The 21,713-nt window shown below is 34.2% G+C and overlaps 2 protein-coding genes across 2 annotated transcripts in view; one reads left to right on the forward strand and one right to left on the reverse strand.

The window, feature by feature from the left end:
- The window catches only part of LOC126977942 (serine/threonine-protein kinase par-1-like), a 23,441-nt gene extending 20,881 nt beyond the window's left edge, over nucleotides 1-2,560 (forward strand). Inside the window, exons 10-11 of the mRNA XM_050826642.1 lie at nucleotides 2,095-2,155; nucleotides 2,324-2,560. Coding sequence (XP_050682599.1) covers nucleotides 2,095-2,155; nucleotides 2,324-2,401 — 139 coding nt within the window. The 3' untranslated portion in view covers nucleotides 2,402-2,560. The remainder of the gene's footprint in view (nucleotides 1-2,094; nucleotides 2,156-2,323) is intronic.
- LOC126977980 (nucleoporin SEH1-B) overlaps nucleotides 1-18,556 on the reverse strand; it is a 23,849-nt gene extending 5,293 nt beyond the window's left edge. The window contains exons 1-8 of the mRNA XM_050826705.1: nucleotides 18,192-18,556; nucleotides 17,382-17,538; nucleotides 15,918-16,071; nucleotides 15,353-15,460; nucleotides 14,643-14,750; nucleotides 11,349-11,507; nucleotides 8,258-8,415; nucleotides 4,575-4,722 (exon numbers count right to left, since the gene is read on the reverse strand). Of these exons, the coding sequence (XP_050682662.1) occupies nucleotides 4,580-4,722; nucleotides 8,258-8,415; nucleotides 11,349-11,507; nucleotides 14,643-14,750; nucleotides 15,353-15,460; nucleotides 15,918-16,071; nucleotides 17,382-17,538; nucleotides 18,192-18,326 (1,122 nt within the window). The 5' untranslated portion in view covers nucleotides 18,327-18,556 and the 3' untranslated portion in view covers nucleotides 4,575-4,579. The remainder of the gene's footprint in view (nucleotides 1-4,574; nucleotides 4,723-8,257; nucleotides 8,416-11,348; nucleotides 11,508-14,642; nucleotides 14,751-15,352; nucleotides 15,461-15,917; nucleotides 16,072-17,381; nucleotides 17,539-18,191) is intronic.
- Between the last annotated feature and the right edge of the window lie 3,157 nt (nucleotides 18,557-21,713).

The raw sequence follows: 21,713 nt of genomic DNA on the forward strand, positions 1-21,713 counted from the left end.
TATTAATTCTAAAGCTCTCAGCTATTTGAATATTTTTGATAGTCTTTATAGACCAGGGTCGATAATTTTTGAAACCCGTTGATGAATCCCATTGGATAAGAAATAGAATATAACAAAACTGAAAAGAAAAATAAATTACGGGCGATCTGAGATCGGGAAGTGGTGTTTAAGGGTAAAAAACGGTTTAGCTCGATTTCCGGCAAAACTACAAGTCCTATGGAAAAAAGTTGTAGGTAATAAAAAGATTTACAACTTTTGTTTTCTTCTGTTTAAACCAAGTTTTTGGTTTTTTATTTCTTTTACAAAAAAAATCACGAAATATGGTGATAAGTTACCTTTTTATGTCCCAAATACAGTGTAATTTATTTGAATTGAAATATTAATTTTTTTACCTTATTTTGACTCAAAAATCGAAAAAGAACCCTTATTTTCAATCGAAAATTCACCCGTCAAAATAACAGCATTATTCGAAAGTTGTTTTGCTTTCTGTTCGTTAAATTATTACAATGGTAAATGTTCGGAAAATTTAAGCCCATCAGAAGACATTTCATAGAGAATTAATACCTGTTATTTCGTAGCAGCAAAAATATGGATTACAATTTTCCACTTCCCGACCTCAGATTGCCTGTAATTTATTTTTCCTTCCATTTTTGTTATATTCTCTTCCTTTTCCAATAGGCCATCCTACTATTATATTATTTTTTCACTTTTTGTCATTTTCAAAGGCTTCAGCACATATATAAGAAAATTGTATATAAACAGTTCCACCAAAATAACACACAAACACAAGAAAGTTAGAAATTATTATTATTTCTGAGGCACTACGTCATAATCAATAATTCAAAGTAGTTTTTTTCGTTTGCTTTCAAAAATTACTACTATTTTACCGTAATTTTTAAAGTTGTGTTCATTTAATGTCAATATTGTTAGCTCCACGTTGTACATTGCAAGGAGTCTGGGTAAGTGATGTGCACTCCCTCTTGTTTTAAATCGTCCGCCATCTTTCATCATTTATTTAAAATCATAGGAGCTTGCTTTATAGCTTTTTTCAAGTCAAGGGCATCTGCTATCATTATTTTCTTGCGTATGTTAAAGTTTCGCATGATTTTGAACTATTTATTTATTTATTTATAGATAATCCACAGCTCTCAAAAAGATTTATTAATACATATAAATATGATCTGACAGCATTAACATTTTAAAGGCGTGAATTTTAACCGACACAGTAAAACACCATGCTCGTATTCGGACAGATGCTAGTCAGTATATATATATAGACCAGGGTCGATAATTTTGGAAACCAAAAAAAATTACAGTAGGATGAAACCGTAAAAGAGGAGAATACAACAAAAATTAAGGGAAAAATAAATTACGGGCGATCTGAGGTCGGGAAGTGGAAAAGGGGGGGTGTTTTAGGGTAAAAAACGGCTTATCTCGATTTCCGGCAAAACTACAATTCCCATGGCAAAAAGTTAATCGGCAAAGTTGTAGGTAATAAAGAGATCTACAACTTTTGTAATTACACTTTTTTTTGCATAACCTCAAAATTTAGGTGAAAAATTCAAAAAACCAAGTTTTTGGTTTTTTATTTACATCTTTTTCAAAAAAAATTTTTTTCTACGAAATTTGGTGAAAACTTACCTTATTATGTCCCAAATACACTGTAATTTATTTGATTTAAAATATTTATTTTTTCGCCTTATTTTAACTTAATATCCAAAAAGCACCCTAATTTCAATCGAAAATTCTGACGTCAAAATATCAGCTTTTTTCAAAAAGTTTGGGGGCTTTTTGTTCGTTGAAATATCAAATGTAACTATATATATAACTAATATTATTAATATATCATTTTTTAATTTGAAATTATTTTGGTGGGAAATATAAACCGAACTTAACTTATTATTATATGTTTTATGTTAACGAGTAATTATTATAGAATGTTGTGCCTAATTAAATTATTTAATTTTAATAACTATACTTACTCAGTTTCAAGATACCTTTATCTATTCATTACTTAAGTTGTCGCTTATTATTAGAGTTCCGTAAAGTAATGCCAGATATGCAATAATTAAATACATATTTATTTATTTCCAGAAATATAATATCTCCGCATTCTTCATCAAACAGTCATTGCAAGAGTGAGCGAGCTATGCCGGTAATATACTTTTCTTTTTTAGATCTTGAGCTTGAAAACTTGAGTTTATTTATAGAGAAATGAGAGTTAAACGAGAATGTAGATGTATGTGATCACCGGCGCCCTTCATCATCCGCAAGATACCCCCCGGCGGTAGTGACAAGTTCCTTACACGGACTTTGTTGACAGGTGGGCTGGTACTCCAACCGTAACAACTTGAAGGATGCGGCGTGCCCCCGCCTGCGCCGAACTGCGCCCATCAAGTAACCAACGAGGACGTTTCAAATTTTCGATACGCTTATTTTTGTATGCAAAGTTTTTGTGATCCCTGTTTGTTTATTTTAATTGTAAGCGAATAAATTTTGTTTCGACACATTTGTGTGTCTCACAACGGACTAAATTATAAGGAGTGCTGCAGATGTTTCATTTCACGTATTTTATTTATCGTTTGTTAGATTAAAGGGTTCCGTAACGGAATGGTAGTGTCGAGAATCCTAACAAAAAGATAGTTATCCGACCGTCCTGCTGTTTGTCAGCAGGCTGTCATATAAACTACAAATACAATACTTCGAATTGCAAAATGGGACGACATGTAAATAAAAAGGCAACTTTGTTTTCACTAATACGATGAACGTACGAATCAACGGAACGGTGCCTGCGTTTTCCCGCACACAGGAGTTTGATGAAAAAAATTATTAGGTATGGGGAACCCCCAAAATTTAATGCTTTTCTTTATATTTTTGCGTAAAAATCTTAATACAGATTACAAAATTCTACTTACTAAGTTCCAGTATAGTTCTTGTTGTTTCGGAAAAAAGTGGCTGTGACATACAGACGGACAGACATGACGAATCTGTTAAGCCTCGTATTCATGGTACACATTTTTTTAGCAACTAAGTTGAATCAACGTGTTGCGGAATTGCTGTCAACATGTTGCTGGCTACACTGCGTGTTGCAGAGAGATATAAATTTCTCAAGTCCTAAATATATACTAAAATACATGTAAATCCTATACATCAGATACAGAGAACACAACAACAATACCTCCTTGGACAACATTTTAACGCAGACTGGCATGTGGACAACCTGTATTGATTTAAACATAGTTGCTAGCAACATTCTCGCCGCTCGCCAACAATGTTGATCAACTGTTCCTAAACAAATGTTTACCACAAATACGGGGCTTAAGGGTTTCGTTTTTTGCTATTTGGTTACGGAACCCTAAAATCCATTACTAATGGGTGAGCGGGCAGAGAAGTAATGTAAGAATCAATTTCTACTGTGTTCATCGATTGTTTTTTTATCGTTTAGCTAATGAATATTTTGACGGAATATGAATACTAGTCACAATTTACATCACTTGAAGTTTTCTATTTCGTCTGGTGCAGTCTAAGAATGTTCATCTTTCTATAAAATCGCAAAATTCTTCTCTTTGATGTACAATGTACTATTAAAATAGCCTGGGAGGAATCACAGAATGCATTTGATATCTTCTGTGATTTATCTAAGGCCTTTGATTGGGTTCAATATTTAGTGCTGATCAGGAAGCTACGTCACTATGGCATAAAAGTAACACTGCGCTCGATCTTCTGATTACATATTTAAATAATATAATTCAGAAGATCGACATGCATGGCAGGAGATCTCCTGGGACTTCTATCAGTAAGGGGGTACCACAAGGGTCTATTCTTCGACCATTCCTCTTCCATGTCTATATAAATGATATTCCTAACCTCATGGAAAAAAAAATATTGTAGTATTGTTTGCGTATGACAAAGGTAAACGATATTCTATGTGACATCGTGTACTGGTTTTGTGTTAATAATCTAATGTTAAATAGCAAGAAAACGTATGGAATCTTCTATATTTCTTGGAATTACAAAGTACTTAATTAGTAGTACAAAGGCATGTAAGTGAATTTGCTAAAAACGTTCATAACCATAATGTTAACACCAGGAACAAACAAAAATTTGTGTTACTATAACATAAATGACTTTCTTAATGATACTATAGATTTGGAATGGAGCGACCGCCCTTAGGCTATTAAATAATAAATTTTATTGTACGATTTTACATTGTAATTATATTTTTATATAAAAAAAGATGTCGGCTTCACACTATCGGCAATAATCCCAACTTTTTTTTCAGCTGATGGTAATTGATACGCATTGTTTACAATGTAGTGTCGCTCAGGATTCTTGAAAAACCCAAAAATTCTGAGCGGCACTACAATTGCGCTCGCCTCCTTGAGACTTAAAATGTTAAGTCTCATTTGTCCAGTAAATTCACTACCTACAGCGCCCTTCAAACTGAAACACGATAATGCTTACTGCTACACGGCAGAAATAGGCGCCGTTGTGGTACCAACATAGTTGAGTAGCCGACATCCTGTTTCAACTGTTCGTCAAGCCTTGTGGAGAGTGTGGTACGTGGTCTGTACCGTGGTCAGTGGTGCGGCATGTGCGTGGGGTTGGTGATGGCCGCCAGCCGCGTGTAGGGCGTGTGCGGCTTGGAGCGCGCGGGAGACTCTCCGCCGCCCGCCTCGCTGGCGAACACGGCCACGCAGCGCCACTCGTTCAGGTACTGCACTGCGGACACAATATTAAATAGTTATTTATGCAACTGTTGTGTAATGAGGGGTATTAAAACACGAAGGTGGATTGATATGATAATAGTATCACATGAGTGTTTTAATACCTAATTATCAACAGTTGCATACAAGACTTTATCAACACCCAGAATATGAATCCTCTAAAAGATTCTGGAACAGTTAGCTTACTGCTTACACCAAAACACCAGTCCTAGTATTACTACTAAACTAATATCATCCATTATTGATTATATACAAATAAACTAAGTATTAATGAAACAATTATTTATTATAGTAGTAATTACATTTTGTATAGTTCAATAATTAAAATTCACTCGAATATAATGTTCTTTTCTAGCGTTTAAGATGAATCGCTATTTTTTTGTAAACAAAACAATAAAAATATCGAAGAAAAATGGCGGGGATTCTAATACGGAATAACCTGCTTTTTTTTTACGGCGCGCGACGTTCTGGTTGTGTGGAACACGCGTAAACTAAAATGTTCTTTTTTTGAAATTCATACAGATACCACGCATCGTGCAATAAGAATGTGGCTGTCTGTTGAAACTCTTTGCGCATGAAGGGATCGACAAAAAACATAGGAGTGTTGTTATGAAATTCAGTACAACATTACAACACTCGTTTGGATGATGTAATGGTTATTAGAACATTGGGTGTTTTAATGTTGGCAATAAGCTAACTGTTTCAGAATGTTTAATAGAGGATTTAAAGCATGGATGTAGATAAAGGCATAAAAGGCATTTATTTTCTCAAAATTGATTCCTTTAGAATTATCTTTGATGTCATTTCTGATATACTAGATACTACTACCGCTTCGGAAACAAATGGCGCTCTGAGAGAGAAGAAGCGGCGTAAGAAACTCTCCCAGCATTCTTTTTTTGCGCTCCTTTTAATGAAATGTACAATATTGTACTGTCATTAATAATTGCTATAAAATAATTATAATATAGTCCCAGGCTGTCGGGTCACTTAGATATTCAGCTGTTGAGTAGTAGGATTTACGACGGAGCCTTTTTTTTAATAATACATTAAAATTTATTAATAGATAATGCCTGAACAGTGGCTGAGACTTTATTATAAAAGTGTAAACATTTACCCTTAAAGCTCTTATGTAACTCAAATTAATTTTTATTTATTTATTATATACAGACACTTTATCCCATAATATTACATCATATTTGGTCACTACACTAGGCGTAGCCTATCCTGTAGGCAATATGAACCGAAAGGTCAAAAGTGAAATCTGTATGTGTGTGTGTGTGTGTGTGTATCTGGTTAATCATGTTACAAAGTATTAACATTATATGAATACTAAGCTATCTTCTTCTACTTTAAGAATAGCTTCCATGTCTGCATAAGTGAGTGTGTGTAACCATCTCTGTACTTTAAATTTGACCTGATGGACCGAGCAATTTTTAATAGAACATTTTAAAATTACCTTGTTGTATGTAGGAATAGGCTACATCTACTTGGAAATGTTGCATTTATTGTTGGTATTGGAAACTTGTACGAACGGCTATCTAGTAGGTTTTTATAATTAGGCAAATTCAAGACCTCTTAATGCATGTTTGTCATAACACGCAAGATAAATATACCTCGGACAGAAAGAAGTTCTAAGTCTTTATATAGTTTATGTGTTGGGTATCTAATAGGGTTTTTTTTAAATTACTTGAAGGACAGCTCTCTGTGCTCTTTCTAAGAGTATCATGTGTGAAGTTGCCGCCCCTCCCCATACGGTGATACAATAATATAACACAGATTGACCGATTGCAAAATAAATAGTTATTTAAAGATGCCGAGGCGTAAGTTCTTAAAAATATAGATCAGCTTGCGGACTCTTTTCACCGTTGTTTTAAGATGTTGCTTGTTGTAAAATAAAGGAGCTGTATCATCAGCATAACAAATGACGTCAGAGCTAGATACTTTAGTTTTGATGTCATTTATATACAAAAGGAATAACGTGGGGCCTAATAGACTTCAGGCCTAATAGAATCAGGTTAACCGTAACCTCGTTTCCATAAACATTTTCATTACGTGTTCACTTAATTATATGCTATTAACGTTAGCATGCTCATGATGCACGCCGATTTACTAAAAATAATTGTTACTTCGTCGAGCGTAACGGCTCAGTCTAATTCATCCATAAAATAAAGTGGTCAGTGTGCCCAATGAGTTATCACTTTGAAATTGGCAATAGAGTGAGTTTACTCTTAGATAATTTATATGTCTAGATAAGACTGTGTCAGCTGTGAAAACGTCGAAACATTGAGGCTGACAGCTAACCGCCACTATGAGCAATGCACGCACACAAAGACATACAAATCGCGAGTGTAATACCTAGCATGGCCTATTTTCATCGGTTGTCTAGCAACAAGAGGCTCTATCTAGACATATGAATGATCTCAGGTCTTACTGTTCCACACTACTACTCTTCCCCCGCCCGGCTTGTAAAAGCCTTTAGAGCTATCAGCACAGAGGAGGTTTCTAGTCGGTAGGGGGTGTTTACACCCGAGACCGACATATGGCCCCCGTTTCGGGGTCTTCAGTTCTGCTGTAAAACTAAATTATTTCAGAGAAACTGTTTGTGTATGTGTATAAAAATCTATAATCACATCCCAAAAATAATAAGAGAGGTATCGTCAAATAGGAATTTCTCATCTATATTGAAAATATACCTTAGTAAAAACTGCTTATATTCATTAGACGAATATTTTCAACTAAAAACTTGACTATATACCATATAATACTGCTACTAATCTTTTGTTAAATTTATATTATTGTAACTAATGATTTAGAAATTTATTTTATAAAATTTGAACGTCATAAATGTGGCAAACATGTACTTAATAATATTTAAGTAACATCAATCTAACATGTATATGCAAATAAAAACTTTGACTTTGACTTTTGACTTCAATACGTAAATGTATTTTCACCTCTCCAGCACGAAAAGGGCGCTATTGCTGCGAGCGTGAGGCAGTGATTTAAATTTCGAACCCCACGTGACCATACATCCGGGAATTACTCCGCATTAAAAAAATAATCAATGCGATCCGGTGTGTTCCGAAACTCATTTTAGCCTAGCGTATTATCTCATTTCGGTTTTCTGCGAGTTTTCACGTAGCAATAGCGCCCTTTTCGTGCTGGAGAGATGAATAAAAAAAAACTACGTTTAAAAAAAACGACTTCAGAAACTGAAAAGTATCAAATTAAGTGAAGTTAATAATAATATATAATAAACCTGAATGAAAACTCCAAAAGAAGCCGTACACAGAAAACAATTATGTCATCCAGGTAGACGAAAATTTTCATATAAATGTTCATAAAATGAAAACTACGGATTGGAATTTTGGAAAATTGGAAAAACCAAATGGCATCTATTTTACATCAAACAAAAGAAGAATTACGTAAATCGGATCATAATTCTCAGAGTAATCGGTGTACATACATAAAAAAAATACCGATCGAATTGATAACCTCCCCTTTTTTGAAGTCGATTTAATAAAACTTACTCTTCCACAGGCGCACGCGGCAGTCGTCTCCCGAGGACGCCAGGAGCGTGCCGGTCACGTTCCATGACACGCGCCACACACACGAGTTGTGTTCCTCGAAGGCTGCCACCACCTCGCTGCGGAACCGGCCGCCGGTACTGCCGCCGCCGCTCGACTCTCTGCAATGTAACATTACATTTATTGAAGTTATACTTCTTTAGATAATATAATAAGGGATTGCTTGTAACTAATTCTAGTAGGCTTCATAAGATACATAATAGCTTTAAGGGTAAATGTATACACTTCTATAATAAAGACCTAGCCACTGTTCAGGCATTATCTATAAATAAATTTAAATGTTTTATAGAAAAATGGCTCTGTCGTAAATCCTTTAACTCCACTGCTGAATATCTAAATGATCGGACAGCCTGGGACTAGATTGTGATTATTTTATAGCGATAGAAATTACTGTACAATATTGTATATTTTTATTGAAAAGAGCGCAAAAATAGAATGCTGAGTTTCTTGTGCCACTTCTTATCTCTCAAAGCGCCATATATTTCCGAAGCGGTAGTGGTATCTACTAGTTATTAGAAATAACATCAAAAAGAATTCTAAAGGAATCAATTTTGAGAAAATAAATGCCTTTTATGCCTTTTTAGGCGCGTTATGAAAAAATTATGAGAGTGAAATTTTAACAAGCGCGCGCATCACTGTAAAACAAAAGTAACAGGGTGAAGTTGGTTCCTAAAATTCTCTGACATTTGCGACATTCGTTATTTTTTTTTGGTTTCTTCGTCCATTACTGGATAGGCAAAGGGTTCAAGCCCGTCCAGCCGTATTCGTTATTTAATAATTAATTGTCAAAGCCATCGTTGCAAGATTTTTACAATATTGTTCTTTCTACAAACGTACAATAAGTAATTTTAAGGATTTTTGCTTTGTTACGCTAAAGAAGTATAACTTCTTGCGTGCATACATAAGTACACACACACTTTTTTATTTATTCATGATACACTATTGATCGCTTTAAAAAGAATAATAATAATAATATTGACACACTCTTACACAAATTATCTTGCCCCAAACTAGGCATAGCCCAATTTAATATAATATACTTACTTAAACATGCAATTTCCGGACGACCGAACCTTGCTCGGATTTTTAAGAATGTACAAAACTTGAACAAAAAAAAACTAATAGCACATCTGGATTCGAACCGGGGTCTTCTGCTTTCCGGATCACCCAATGTCGCATCTGAACTATTATAGTCTTGTATATTAATTTTTACTATAATTTTAATTAATTTTTTTATTATAATGTTATTTTTATTTTTATTTCGAAATTTACCTTTGTATTATAATGTTATTGTAGCTGTTTCTCATTAAAACACAGATAAAACTATATATTTTTTTTAAATAAAAACCCTAGATATATTATCTAGTTACATCGATTTATCGCCCCCGAAATCCCTTGTATACTAAATTTTATGAAAACCGTTGGAGCCGTTTCCGAGATTCAGATTATATATATACAAGAATTGCTCGTTTAAAGATATTATATGATTTATTCATGATACAAAAAGATTTCTTCAAAAAGAATAATAATAACAATATTGACACTGTACGGTGTTCTGGTTGCCGTACAGATAATTTTTTTTGAGTTTACTCCTTAAGAATCGATTTTCATCCTGTTGTTAAGTGATCATCGCCGCCCACACTCTCTTGCAACACCAGAGGAATCACAGGAGCGTTGCCGGCCTATAAGGAAGGTATACGCGCTTTTTTTGAAGGTACCCATGTCATACCTTTCACTTTCATGTATTTTAAAGCTTTATTATATTATTGAAATCGATTTATTATTATACTTTCATAAAGTTAGGTGAAAATTCTATAAATTATGGAAGAAAGTGGTGTAAATACTAGTGCCGGAAAATCTAGCACAATAAGCACGTGCGTCCTAAGTATGTTACAATTCATACATTAATATGACATGTATTGTATATATAAACATGTGTGCATTGTATTTATTTAATATTGAATTTTCAATATAGTTGATATAAGATTTATATTGTTGCGTAGCAACCCTTCGAAGTATATGACGAGAGTTGTCAAACTTCAAGACATTGTTAATTTCAACAGCTCCGTCAGCAATACTCGTAGCTCAGCGGAAAAGTGTTTACTTTAGACGCTGTAGACCCGGGTTCGATACACCTACCAGTGTATGGATTTTTTTGGGTTTTGTAAAGTTAAAAGAAATTTCTAGTAAGTTCAGGATCAAATCGAACAGAAAAAAAGGGATGGAAAATGTGTAAGCAGGATAAAAATAGTTAAAAGAATTTTCTAGTACAATTTAAATTTAAAGATGGAATGGGAGAATCATTTTGAAAATATAACGGATCCGGGGTTATATAAGCCGTACTAAGCGTGGCCTACGGCAGTTCTAGTTCTGACTCGAAAGTGTAAAGAAGAAAAGAAGAAGTAGTGAAAAGTGGAAGTGTTCTAAGAAGAAGAAGACAGAAGAGAAGTAGTGTTCGGTGCAGTGTGACGCGTTGAAGGTACCGCAAGTTCAGAAAAAGTGAACGCAAATAAAGACTCGTTCCTATAAGCGGAGTATTATTTCCAATCCCTGACCCACTCCCGTGTCAATATGAGCTATGCACATAATTAAATGTTTAATTTAATATGGAGAATATATATAGCGCATCTCACGCCAAATAGATAATTTTTACCCCAACCTATTATTTTATTTATTAATATCTATAATTTTTTTTTAAATTAATACGCTTTTATTAGCTTTTGCTGTATGTCTGTTTGTAACCGACTCCATTGGACTTGATTTTGTTTAGTACCTGTTCAAAGACAATCGTTCTTGAGCAGTAAACTCCAGTCGTGCGTCAGAGCTGACACATACACTTTTTTTAATTAATGTTTGCTTCATAAATTAAACTAGACTTAGGAACAATTAGTTTATTGAACTCAGTGTAAATGAAACGCAATGATTTATTAACTATAACAAGTCGACACCACAAGCAGGACCAGCCAGCAGCCCCTCGCACATATTTGAACCATGAAATAAATTTCAAAGTACCCGCATTCATAGGATCACTCACGGTATGGGTTCCAGCTTGATGATCCGGACGTCTCTCGTGGCCACTGCCAGAAGATGGAAGGAGCGGCCCAGGTTCGGTGCGAACGCGAGGTCGTTGACAGGCTCCGCTACGGACGAGAGGCATTCTGTGCGCGTCCACCGACGAGACGACTCGCTGTATCTACAATCATAAATCGACTCAACTTAGAAAAGTGACGTGTACTAAGTCAAAACACCAACACCAATAAAATTTTAAAACATACAAATATTTTATGAACGATGCGTACGATGAACAAAGCTTACAAGATTTGATGACGATACGTCACTCGAACGGTTAGCTCAGTTGGAAGAGCACTCGCACGGAACGCGAGAGGTCGTGGGTTCAAGTCCCGCACCGTTCATAAAATTTTGTTTTCAAATTTTATTTGTGTATTAATCCCAGAAGTGAGGGTTATCACTTTAAAAAACATAACAAATTGTTCAAAGAACAACATTAAATTTAGGCCTCAATACGCTTAAATGTCATTGCTTCTGACGACGTCGTAGTTCGGGTCGTTCCCTTTGCCAAGCTAATTACTTGCGCGCACATTCGAGCTCTTAAAATTTTACGTTTGTGGGAATATTTCTACATTTCTGTCCCATACGACGGGTCTATCCTCTAGTAAACATAATGAATGAACCTCTCTTCGTCAGAATTCACGAAAATTAACATGAGCGCATTTCCTTATTCAACAACACTCAAAACAACATCGAGACATGCAGTGGAGCAATTTCGGCGACTTACTTTCGTGTAATATGATCGTTATACTATCAAGGCACACTACGCCTTAAGACATTTTGTGATGCATTGCGATTTAGACCGTATTGTCGCTGTTATGGTATCATTGTATTGTACTGGTAAACATCAAGACGAGTTTCCAATCTTCACATATGAAAAAAAAAGTAATTGAGTGATTTTAGGAAAGCATTATTCAGTCGCTGCTGGGTCTCATACTTAACGCACGGTAACATGTAGAAACGGGAAGTATCTCACCTCACTACCCACTGTCGTCACCGTCGAGCAGCTTCATTGGCAGTTACTCAACATTGCCAAGCAATCTACCCTAACCAACCATCGTCTGACCTGGATCGCCCCTTGGCATTCGGAGATAATCAGACGCATTTAGATTCACCTCTTTAGATCATCCTTCTGATGTCTTTAGTCCCGATTAGATAGCACCTTCTGTGCCCCAGCGGAAACTACATAGGGAGTGCCGCTTGCGCCTCTCTCTCTCCCCAAGAGAAGGTCACCTTCGATGAAGGCTTGCCCAAAGCCAACCTCAGGTGGTGTTTAGTGGGTAGACACATATGTATTACGTGAGTCCCACATAACCAACGCAGATTTAGGCTGCATTGGTGCATGAGCATTCAACACCTGGGATCCCGTTGTTATCCCGGAGGGTAGCAGTTTCCCTTTACTGGGCCCAAAAAAATAACCACCAAGCAGTTAGCGCCCCTCCGCAGCTTAAAAGAGGACTTGAAGATAATAAAGACTGACATAACGGATTTGAAAGAGTTCCCTCCAATTCGCGCACGATGCTATCAGAAGTTTCTCCGAAAGAGTTGATGTTGTCGAGTCCGGTCTGAGTCAACTCCATAAACTAGCTGATGAAGTACCGAAGCTGCAGGCTGAGATAAATAAACTAAATTTAGAGAAGAACGAGTGACAAATGGTTGCGAATAAATAATGTTGAAACTTTGACATAACGTTAAATATTAGAACGCTTCTTGGAGGACCTTGACATGGTTACCAGAGTTCCCACATATCAAAACAGATAAAAAGGAAACACCAAAACCAATTATTGTCTCATTTATTAACCGCTACATTAAAAAAGACTTGTTGATTCACTGGCAGCAGTGGTAGTATACAGAATGGCCGAGAAGTTGACGTCCAAAGCTAAAATTTGAAAGCCCCATGGTGATGAGTATCCGAATCACCCCTATGTATGTTCTATGATTTTGCGTAGTTTAATTTTTGTTAAAATTAAATTTGCGTAATTTTTTGCCTTTTTATCCGCTTTTTTCACCTAATTGTGGTTAAGGACTTTTTTCTAATTTTTTTGAACACTTTTAGTTAATTTTATTGTTGATAATTATTAACTACAGTAGCAATAACCAAATAAGAAACTATGAATAGTTTAGACAATGCGGAACTAGTTTAGAATTGAGTCGTAAGTTCAAGATAACTGCTCCAGCTAAATTCATGAAAATGTTCAAGGTATCAAAAAATAAAATAAAATGGGGAGCCTATGGCTTCTTACTATTTTTTACTTCCTAGAACGTTGGCCAATAAAATGAGCCATATGTAAATGATCATTTAACACCGTTCTACAAGCAGCCGCTGACTAAAGCGAAATCATTTCAAAAGAGTGCTAATTTTCAGTTTATTTGGGTTTTTATTTCAGTTCATTTAAATAAAACACTTTTATAGGATTAAAAGGCGTAATTGTAACTGTGTTTTTACATTAGCTTTTTGCGTAAGTTATATTTTTATTTTAGTTAACCCGACGTTTCAAGACCTCTCCAGATCTCGTTTTCAGGGGGACCGTAATGTAAAAACACAGTTACAATAATTACACGCGTTTTAATCCTATAAAAGTGTTTTATTTTAATGTGTAACACTCGCGTTAATCAAAGAAAATATTATTAGGGTCACTCAAAAATATGGGCAAGAAAATCGGTTACATCCAAAATGTTCAATATGAATTCAGAACTGGATCACCAAAAAACCTGTTATTGTGGGTAATTTATTTAAATCTGTTATTTGTTCATTATTGTATAAGTTTATCATAAACGTGCTGGTGCATACTATTTACGGGCCGAAGCGACCCATTGCTTGCAAACCCCTGCATTGTTCTTTATACCTAATGATGGCCCAAGTACTTCTGTCACGGGGAACTCAGTTTTATGTGCGGAAATCACTGCAATACTGCTGCATATACGTAATTTACATTTTTTCTTATCACAACACGAAGCAGTATGATCTATTTTCCGTGAACATTTATTTAAATTATGCTCTACTTATTCATAAAATAAAAAAATAATGTAATAAAAGCAACTTTGTCAGGTGTGGGGTACACTCCCACGCTCCTGGGCAATCACAACTTAGATCTGGCGCCTTAGATTTCTCGGCCATCCTGACTTGATTGAACAGAAGGTAGTTGAAATTAATGATTCAACTTCACCCCTACTCCGCGGCCAGCTGTAATGCGACATGCGATAGATAGACGAAAAATTGGAGGAGATGTAATAAAAGTATCAATTAAATTATACTCACTCGTATATAAACACTTTTCCATTGCACGTCTTGTCATTCTGTGTGTTGGCGGCGGCTATGTTTGGCTCGTCACTGCCCACGGCGATCATTGGCGGGTTGGAGTTGACTCTGAAAGTTAAATAAATTTAAATTATTATATACATATGCATTTTTAATGTTCCGCAACCGAACGTTAACCAACACGTCCTATCCGATGATGACGACCCTTGCTACTTAAGCATTTCAGGGCATGGGCTCCAACGTGGTGGCAAATCCAAACTTATTATACGTAGTGGTAAGAGAGCTTAGGGCGGATCTTGCGAGTTCGACGCTATAGATCTTACTCCGAAAGGCATTTTTAAGCATTTTTTTTTTGGATTTATTGATTGGGTGCCAAAACCGTAAAACAAAAGCGCCTATGGACACATTCACAGAAAATTAAGCTGTAACGGTGAGTGCTAAAACTCAAGTGAATTTGGATACTAAACTTGTGAGTAAATTAGCTTATAAGAGTTAGAGATATTGAACAGCAATACAATTTCGAGATAAATTAAAGGAATGTTCACTGAATTTTAAACAAATAATCGAATTAATAATTTCGACGAGTAGGTCATTCAATTAGATTTTTACAATTACTTATATAATGATGTCCAAAAATCAGTCGCAATTAAAAAAAAACACATACAGAAGAATGTCAATGGTCTAAAGTTAATTAAACTGCAGTACCATACCTAGATAAAGACGGATTCCATGAGAGACAACTGATGGACACCTTTGTTGGTATCTCATGCTGTAAAGTCCACTGCGCAAGGTTCATCACATCCGGAGCTTCATATATCCTGAAAATGTTTCATAATTATCATTAGATTGGCATTACTTACAGACATTTAAAGATTCCTTTAAGTAAAAGATGACCTTAAATATATAATTTTAACTTTATCATTTCTTGAAAGAATCATACTATTATCTATAAAAACCACTGCCACATACTGATGTCTTTTCAGTGTTAAAATAATTCATATGTACATCTATTCAACTCTTTATGATTCCTCTGGCGTTATAAGAGTAAATAATATCAGGAGACCCATATGTCTGCTTGTATTCCCCCCTCTTCCTTCAAAAAAAGGCCTCGTTTTCATGCCGCTGCAGAAAATAGTTCATGAATACCATTCTACCAAATTTAACATCATGTAATTAATGATAGAATGTATTATGCAAATTAAATACAATTATTCTCACAGTAAATTTAAGAAAACATTTTGTATGTAAAATATATCCCACAATTATACTACCTACCTTATTATACCATCTGCTGAGCAGGTGACAAGCAAGAGCCCTAAATGTTTAGGTCCAAATTTCACATCAGTTACAGAAGTTCGGGAGTCAACTAAGTTTGATCGCTTCACCCATGTTCTGAGACCTTTTTCAGCACCGGCCGATGTATTGTCTCCTACAAACAAGTGCTTATTTAACATAGGATAAGCTTGTAGATTCTTAATCAACTAAATACCCTTTGAACCAACACATAAATAGTTCTTGCACTCTACTGCTTAACGGCAGAAAAAGGTGAAAAAAACATAATTAAATATTTGAAAAAAAAAATTTCTAATAAGCTATTATTGAAAAAGCTTTAATTTATAGATGAGACTCTCTCACAAAAACAGACAAATTACATGAGTGCTGTTCCTTATAGTTGAGTATACACACTTTTTTCAAAGTACCCACATACTTGGAAATGCCACACTTTGGAATACACATTTAAGATATTTTTTCATTATATCATTTTTTCTTTCCATTAGGTTCAGTCCATTGAGTTGTTTCTAGTTGTTCATTTCCATTAAAGTCTTCGTAGCAGGCAGTTTTGTGTTTTCAAATTATTTATATATGTATGAGATATTATGTTACTTTCATTTATTTGGTATTTGTTGTTTGGTTTAATAGCTGCTGCTGTGAGTAGTTACGATCAAACTTTTTAATAATAATTTCCATTTTTAAATGGATTCATTCCACCAGCTGGCAATCAGGCTTATGTATAAAAAAATAGGTCCATGTTGTACTGAACTTCTTTTAAATGTAACAAGGGCTTTCATACCACTTATCATTATGCCAGCTGACAGATAAAGCAAATGGGGATCACTTTTTCTTCGAACTTGTTCACAAATATTCAAGAGTACAACATATAACTAACATATACATAGTCTACAACATTCAACAATATCAACAATCATGACATTGACATTTTTCACAACACATTTAAGTCATATAGAAATAAAGTTTTAGAAAAAATAATGACCACAGTAGATAATAGTTTGTATTAGATTGTTAACCACTTATTAATTCTTACTTTTATTTTTGTAATTTCACACTTATCACATTATAATTATTTACACTGTATAGTTTCTAGAATTAAGATTTATTATTAAGTTACTTAATTTTTTCTTATTTAAAATGTACCTAACTAGAATAACCAACCTAGAATTAGTATGTAAGTGCAAATCAATTGTAAATGAGTTAATAAGAGAATAAGTTTAGTTATTGTTGGTAAATCTAAAATAAATAAATATAAAGAGTAGCTAAGTAACTAAGAGTAGATAAAATGTAACGGAATGATTGATAGCCTATAATAATCTAATTGAAACTGGCTGCAATATTATAATAAAAAAAATATTCAAATCTAATGAACCATCACTTTCCCAAATATTATAAGAACTCCTCAACTATATAATATTAACTGTATACTTATAAAATTAGATCACATACCTACTTCTTCCCAAATAGCAGCTGTTCTGTCAAATGAACATGTAGCAAGCACTTGCCCAAACTCTGGATGTGCCCATGTCACTTTCCAGACTGAGCCATGGTGTGCTTTCCAACTCGCTGTGAGACGCCAACCATCCTGACCATCCGAGTCCCAAACCTGTGGATATCTTTATATAAATAATTCTTCTGTATGTGTGTTGACAGTGAAGTGGACCAATTTGAATGAAATTTTATGTGTGTGTCCAAGCTTTCAGGAACTACATCCAATTATTCTCTACTTAATATACATTATAATGTAATACTACAAACTAATACATCCAATCATTATTTGATATTTTGCATTAAAAAATAATTTGCTGTTTGAAAGACTGACTCACAAATAATGCCATAATTTCTTGATTGGATTATTTAAGAAATTTAAATTCTTGGGGATAACATATCAATACCACAAAAGCGACAAGTTGTGGTTGCACTGATCTGTTCAAAATAAAAAGATTCTTTATAACTCGACAAACATATTATGATAGTATGTAACCTCCATAAATAAGGGTTTATATTCCAACAAGTTTACAATATTAAGGTTAGGTCATTGTAAGAAACATATTAATAAATGATAACAATATATTTTTGGAGGGAGAACGATATGCCTTAATTATACCGCCAGCCCATATTATATTGAATATGAATGAGACTACAAGGCGTTTTCGTATGTTACTTTCGGAGTCTTTATTGTAAGAGTGTGCTAAATTGAACAATGGCAATATATTAAATAATGTATAAAATTTAAAAGTAAACAAAAATATAACCTACCTTGACGTACTGATCGCTGGAACATGTAGCCATTCTTTCACCATAAAAATCGTAGGCCACATCATGAATAAGATCTTTGTGGTCCGCCAGAATAGCTTGTGATTCAAATAAATTATTTGCGCCGGTTTCGCCCATTTTGCATTTGATTTAACTTGACTCTTCAGACGAAATCTTGATTTAAATAATAACTAGGTACTTACTACCTATCACATAAACAATACCTACATTCAGAATTTTAAGTTTGAGCGGCTGTCAGTCACAAACATTTTTTTTTTTGGTTCTGTTCGTCCATCTGGACAGGCAAAGGGGTCAAAAGCCCGTACAGCCAAGTCTTCATTTTTATTTTTCTATTCTTCACGTTACACAGCTTGTTCAAAGTCAAGCTAAGTATTTAATATTTATATAATCTTCATCTTCAAACATAAATAGTACAATTTCCCCTAAAAGTAGTATTTCGCATGAAAGGCCGAAGCCAAGTCTTTTATTGATAATATTCTTGTAAATCAGAGATGCCTTCTACTTGATAGTAGGAATTATTGTCAGTTCGGTTAATATAGTCCTGTATCTTTAATAGGAGTGGATGATTATTAATAGAAGTTAATTTGAGAAAGAATTTTGTTTGTAGATATTTGAATCTAAGAGCTAGTGGGGGAATATTACATTCTACTTGTAGTGATATAATAGGAGTAGACCTAAAAGCGCCTGTTATGATCCTTAAGCATTTATTTTGTATTTTTTCTAATTTATTCACTAATGTAATTACTCCACCATAACAAAAGAAGGCATACTCAAAATGGCTACGGACTTATGACTTATATAGTGTTAGCAAGATGCGTGGGTCTGCATCCCAATATGTACCAGCTAATGATTTCAGAATATTGCAGGCCTTTAATGCTCGATTTTCTTATATATCAACATATTTGTGCCATCTAAAATTACTTAAAAACATAACTCCTAAAAACTTTATTGAATTATCTATTGAAATTTCCTGAGTACCATAATATATTTTTGCATCTCTTATTCTTATAGAATGCTTTGAAAATATTACTACTTTGCTTTGTCAATACTGACCTCAAAACTAAGATATTGAAAATAAAGCTCCAATTTTTTGAGTGCTACATTAAGATCTAACACAACATTTGATAAATTAAGTCCTGAACTATACACTACTAGATCATCAGCAAATTGGAGGTTAGAAATTCTATTACCCAAAACAATATTTATTTGATTTATGTAGATTATAAAGAGCAATGGACTCAAAATTCCGCCCTGTGATACGCCTCTATATGAATATTGAGGACTATTTAATTGGTTATTGACTCTAACATAAAGTTACAACCATGCAAGAAATTGAACATCCAACTAACTATTTTTTCATGGACATTTAAGGATAGAAGAATGGATGATAATTGTTCTAAATCAACATTATTAAATGCTCCTACAACATCCAAAAAAACACCAGCCACTATCTTATTGTCAATCTGGGCACTATGGATGTCAAGACATAAATGCCGTAGACTCTCACAAGCAGAACAACCACATCAAAATCCAAATTGATTATTAGGTAAGAGGTTGTTACTTTCAATATAAAATATTAATCTCTGTTTTATTAATTGTTCAGAAATTTTACCAACACACGAGCTTAGTGTGATAGGACGATATGAATCAGCTGAACTAGAATCTTTCCCATGCTTTAAAATTGGAATTAGACAGTCTGTTTTCCATTCTTCAGGAATAGTGGAGTTCTTCCATAGGAGATTTAATATTTTTAGAAACTTATTTATGTTAGAAGAGTTTAGGAGTTTCAACATTTTATAGGAGAGCCAATCCAAACCACATGCAGAGTCCTTTCTTGATGATAGACCAGCTTTTAATTCTTCAATAGTAAAAGGGACAATCATAAAAGAGTTGGTGCTATTTAAAGGATGATTGTTGTGGATAATTGTCAAATTTTGTACTGTATCTGGAGTATATTTGTGTAAAAAGTTGGATATCCAATTATTGCTAGAGAAACAATTATTATTAGAATATAAGTTCTTAAATTTCCTCATTTTTGTCCAAATCTGTTTCATTGGTGTTAACCTATTTATGGTGGAGCAAAAAACTGTCCAGGATTTACGATGTTCAAGTCTTAATATACATTTTTTCTTTGCTTGAGCTTGCTTAAAATGAATGTAGTTTTGGATATTGCAATTTGATTTGAATAACAGATAAGCCTGTTTACAATCTTCTACTACTTTAGTACATTGCCCATTCCACCAGGGAAGTTGTCGCTTTCTTTTAGGTAGATTAGTAATATTGTTACAGTGGTAGTTGGTTTTAGGTACTGAATTTTCTACCTGTTCCATAATTCTTTTCTCTAAGAATTATGGAACAGAAGTTATTGTAAGACTTCTGTAGATTACAATTATTTATATCAAATTGTTTTAGCAAGTCATATACTAATTTCTCATATTGGTCCCAATTTACTATTTTCAGATTACTGTGTGGAGGAATGTTGGATGGAATTGAAGATTTAGTTTTCGACACTACCATGGAAAATTTTGTGATTGTAGGCAAGTGATAGCTGCCCAAAGAGTCCTGATGAACTTGCCATTCACAGCACAGGAATAATGAAGAAGATACTATTGTTAGATCTAGTCCATTTGGTCTCCAAGAATTAGTACCCACTGTAGTTGGTTGATCATTATTTAAGAGCATTAAGTCATTATCGTCCATTACATCCATGATGTCTCTACCTCTAGAATTGGTTCTATTACAACCCCAAATGGTATGGTGAGCATTAAAATCACCAGCAATTATTAGTGGTTTTGGAATACTATGCAACAGTCTATTAAATTTAGATTTGTCAAAGTTAGGTACACTGTTGCCAGGACTATAAAAGCTAACAATTGAGATGTATTTTTGTTTGTATTTAATTTTGATTGCTACATTTTGCAAGGAGTTATCAGAAAATGTTTCTAACTTTTGAAAATAAATGTCATTTCTAACAAAAATTGCTACACCATTGTGATCATTACCACAATCATTTCTTAGTATTGTATAACCTCTGATAGAAAACTGTATATTTGGTTTAAGCCAAGTTTCTGATATAAGTGCTATGTGTATGTCCTGCTCATAAAGAAGGTTTTGAAGCTCAAGTCTGTTACTCAACAGACTGAGCATTCCACTATACTATGTTAAGTTTGTGACAGTTGAATGTGACATTTTATTTTTAATTTCTATGGTATCTTTAATAGCTGAACTAATTGCGTGTGAGCTAATGCTTTGATTCTGTGTTTTATTTAGTGTAATGATTTTGATTATTGATTCTGTGATTAGGTTCATTGCTGCTGGATTGGATAAAATTAAATTAATGACGTCTTGTGTGTTCTCTGTCTTATTGAGTGATGGAAAGTTTGTTGGATGTTTAAATAAATCTGATAATGGTGTTTTACTTTTATTTTTACTATCCAATATCTTTTTTTGTTTTATAGGGCATTGACCTGATACTGCAAGATGGTTACCTTTACAGTGCACACA

This window comes from Leptidea sinapis, chromosome 46 (genome assembly GCF_905404315.1).
Source record: "Leptidea sinapis chromosome 46, ilLepSina1.1, whole genome shotgun sequence".
Lineage (NCBI taxonomy): Eukaryota > Metazoa > Arthropoda > Insecta > Lepidoptera > Pieridae > Leptidea > Leptidea sinapis.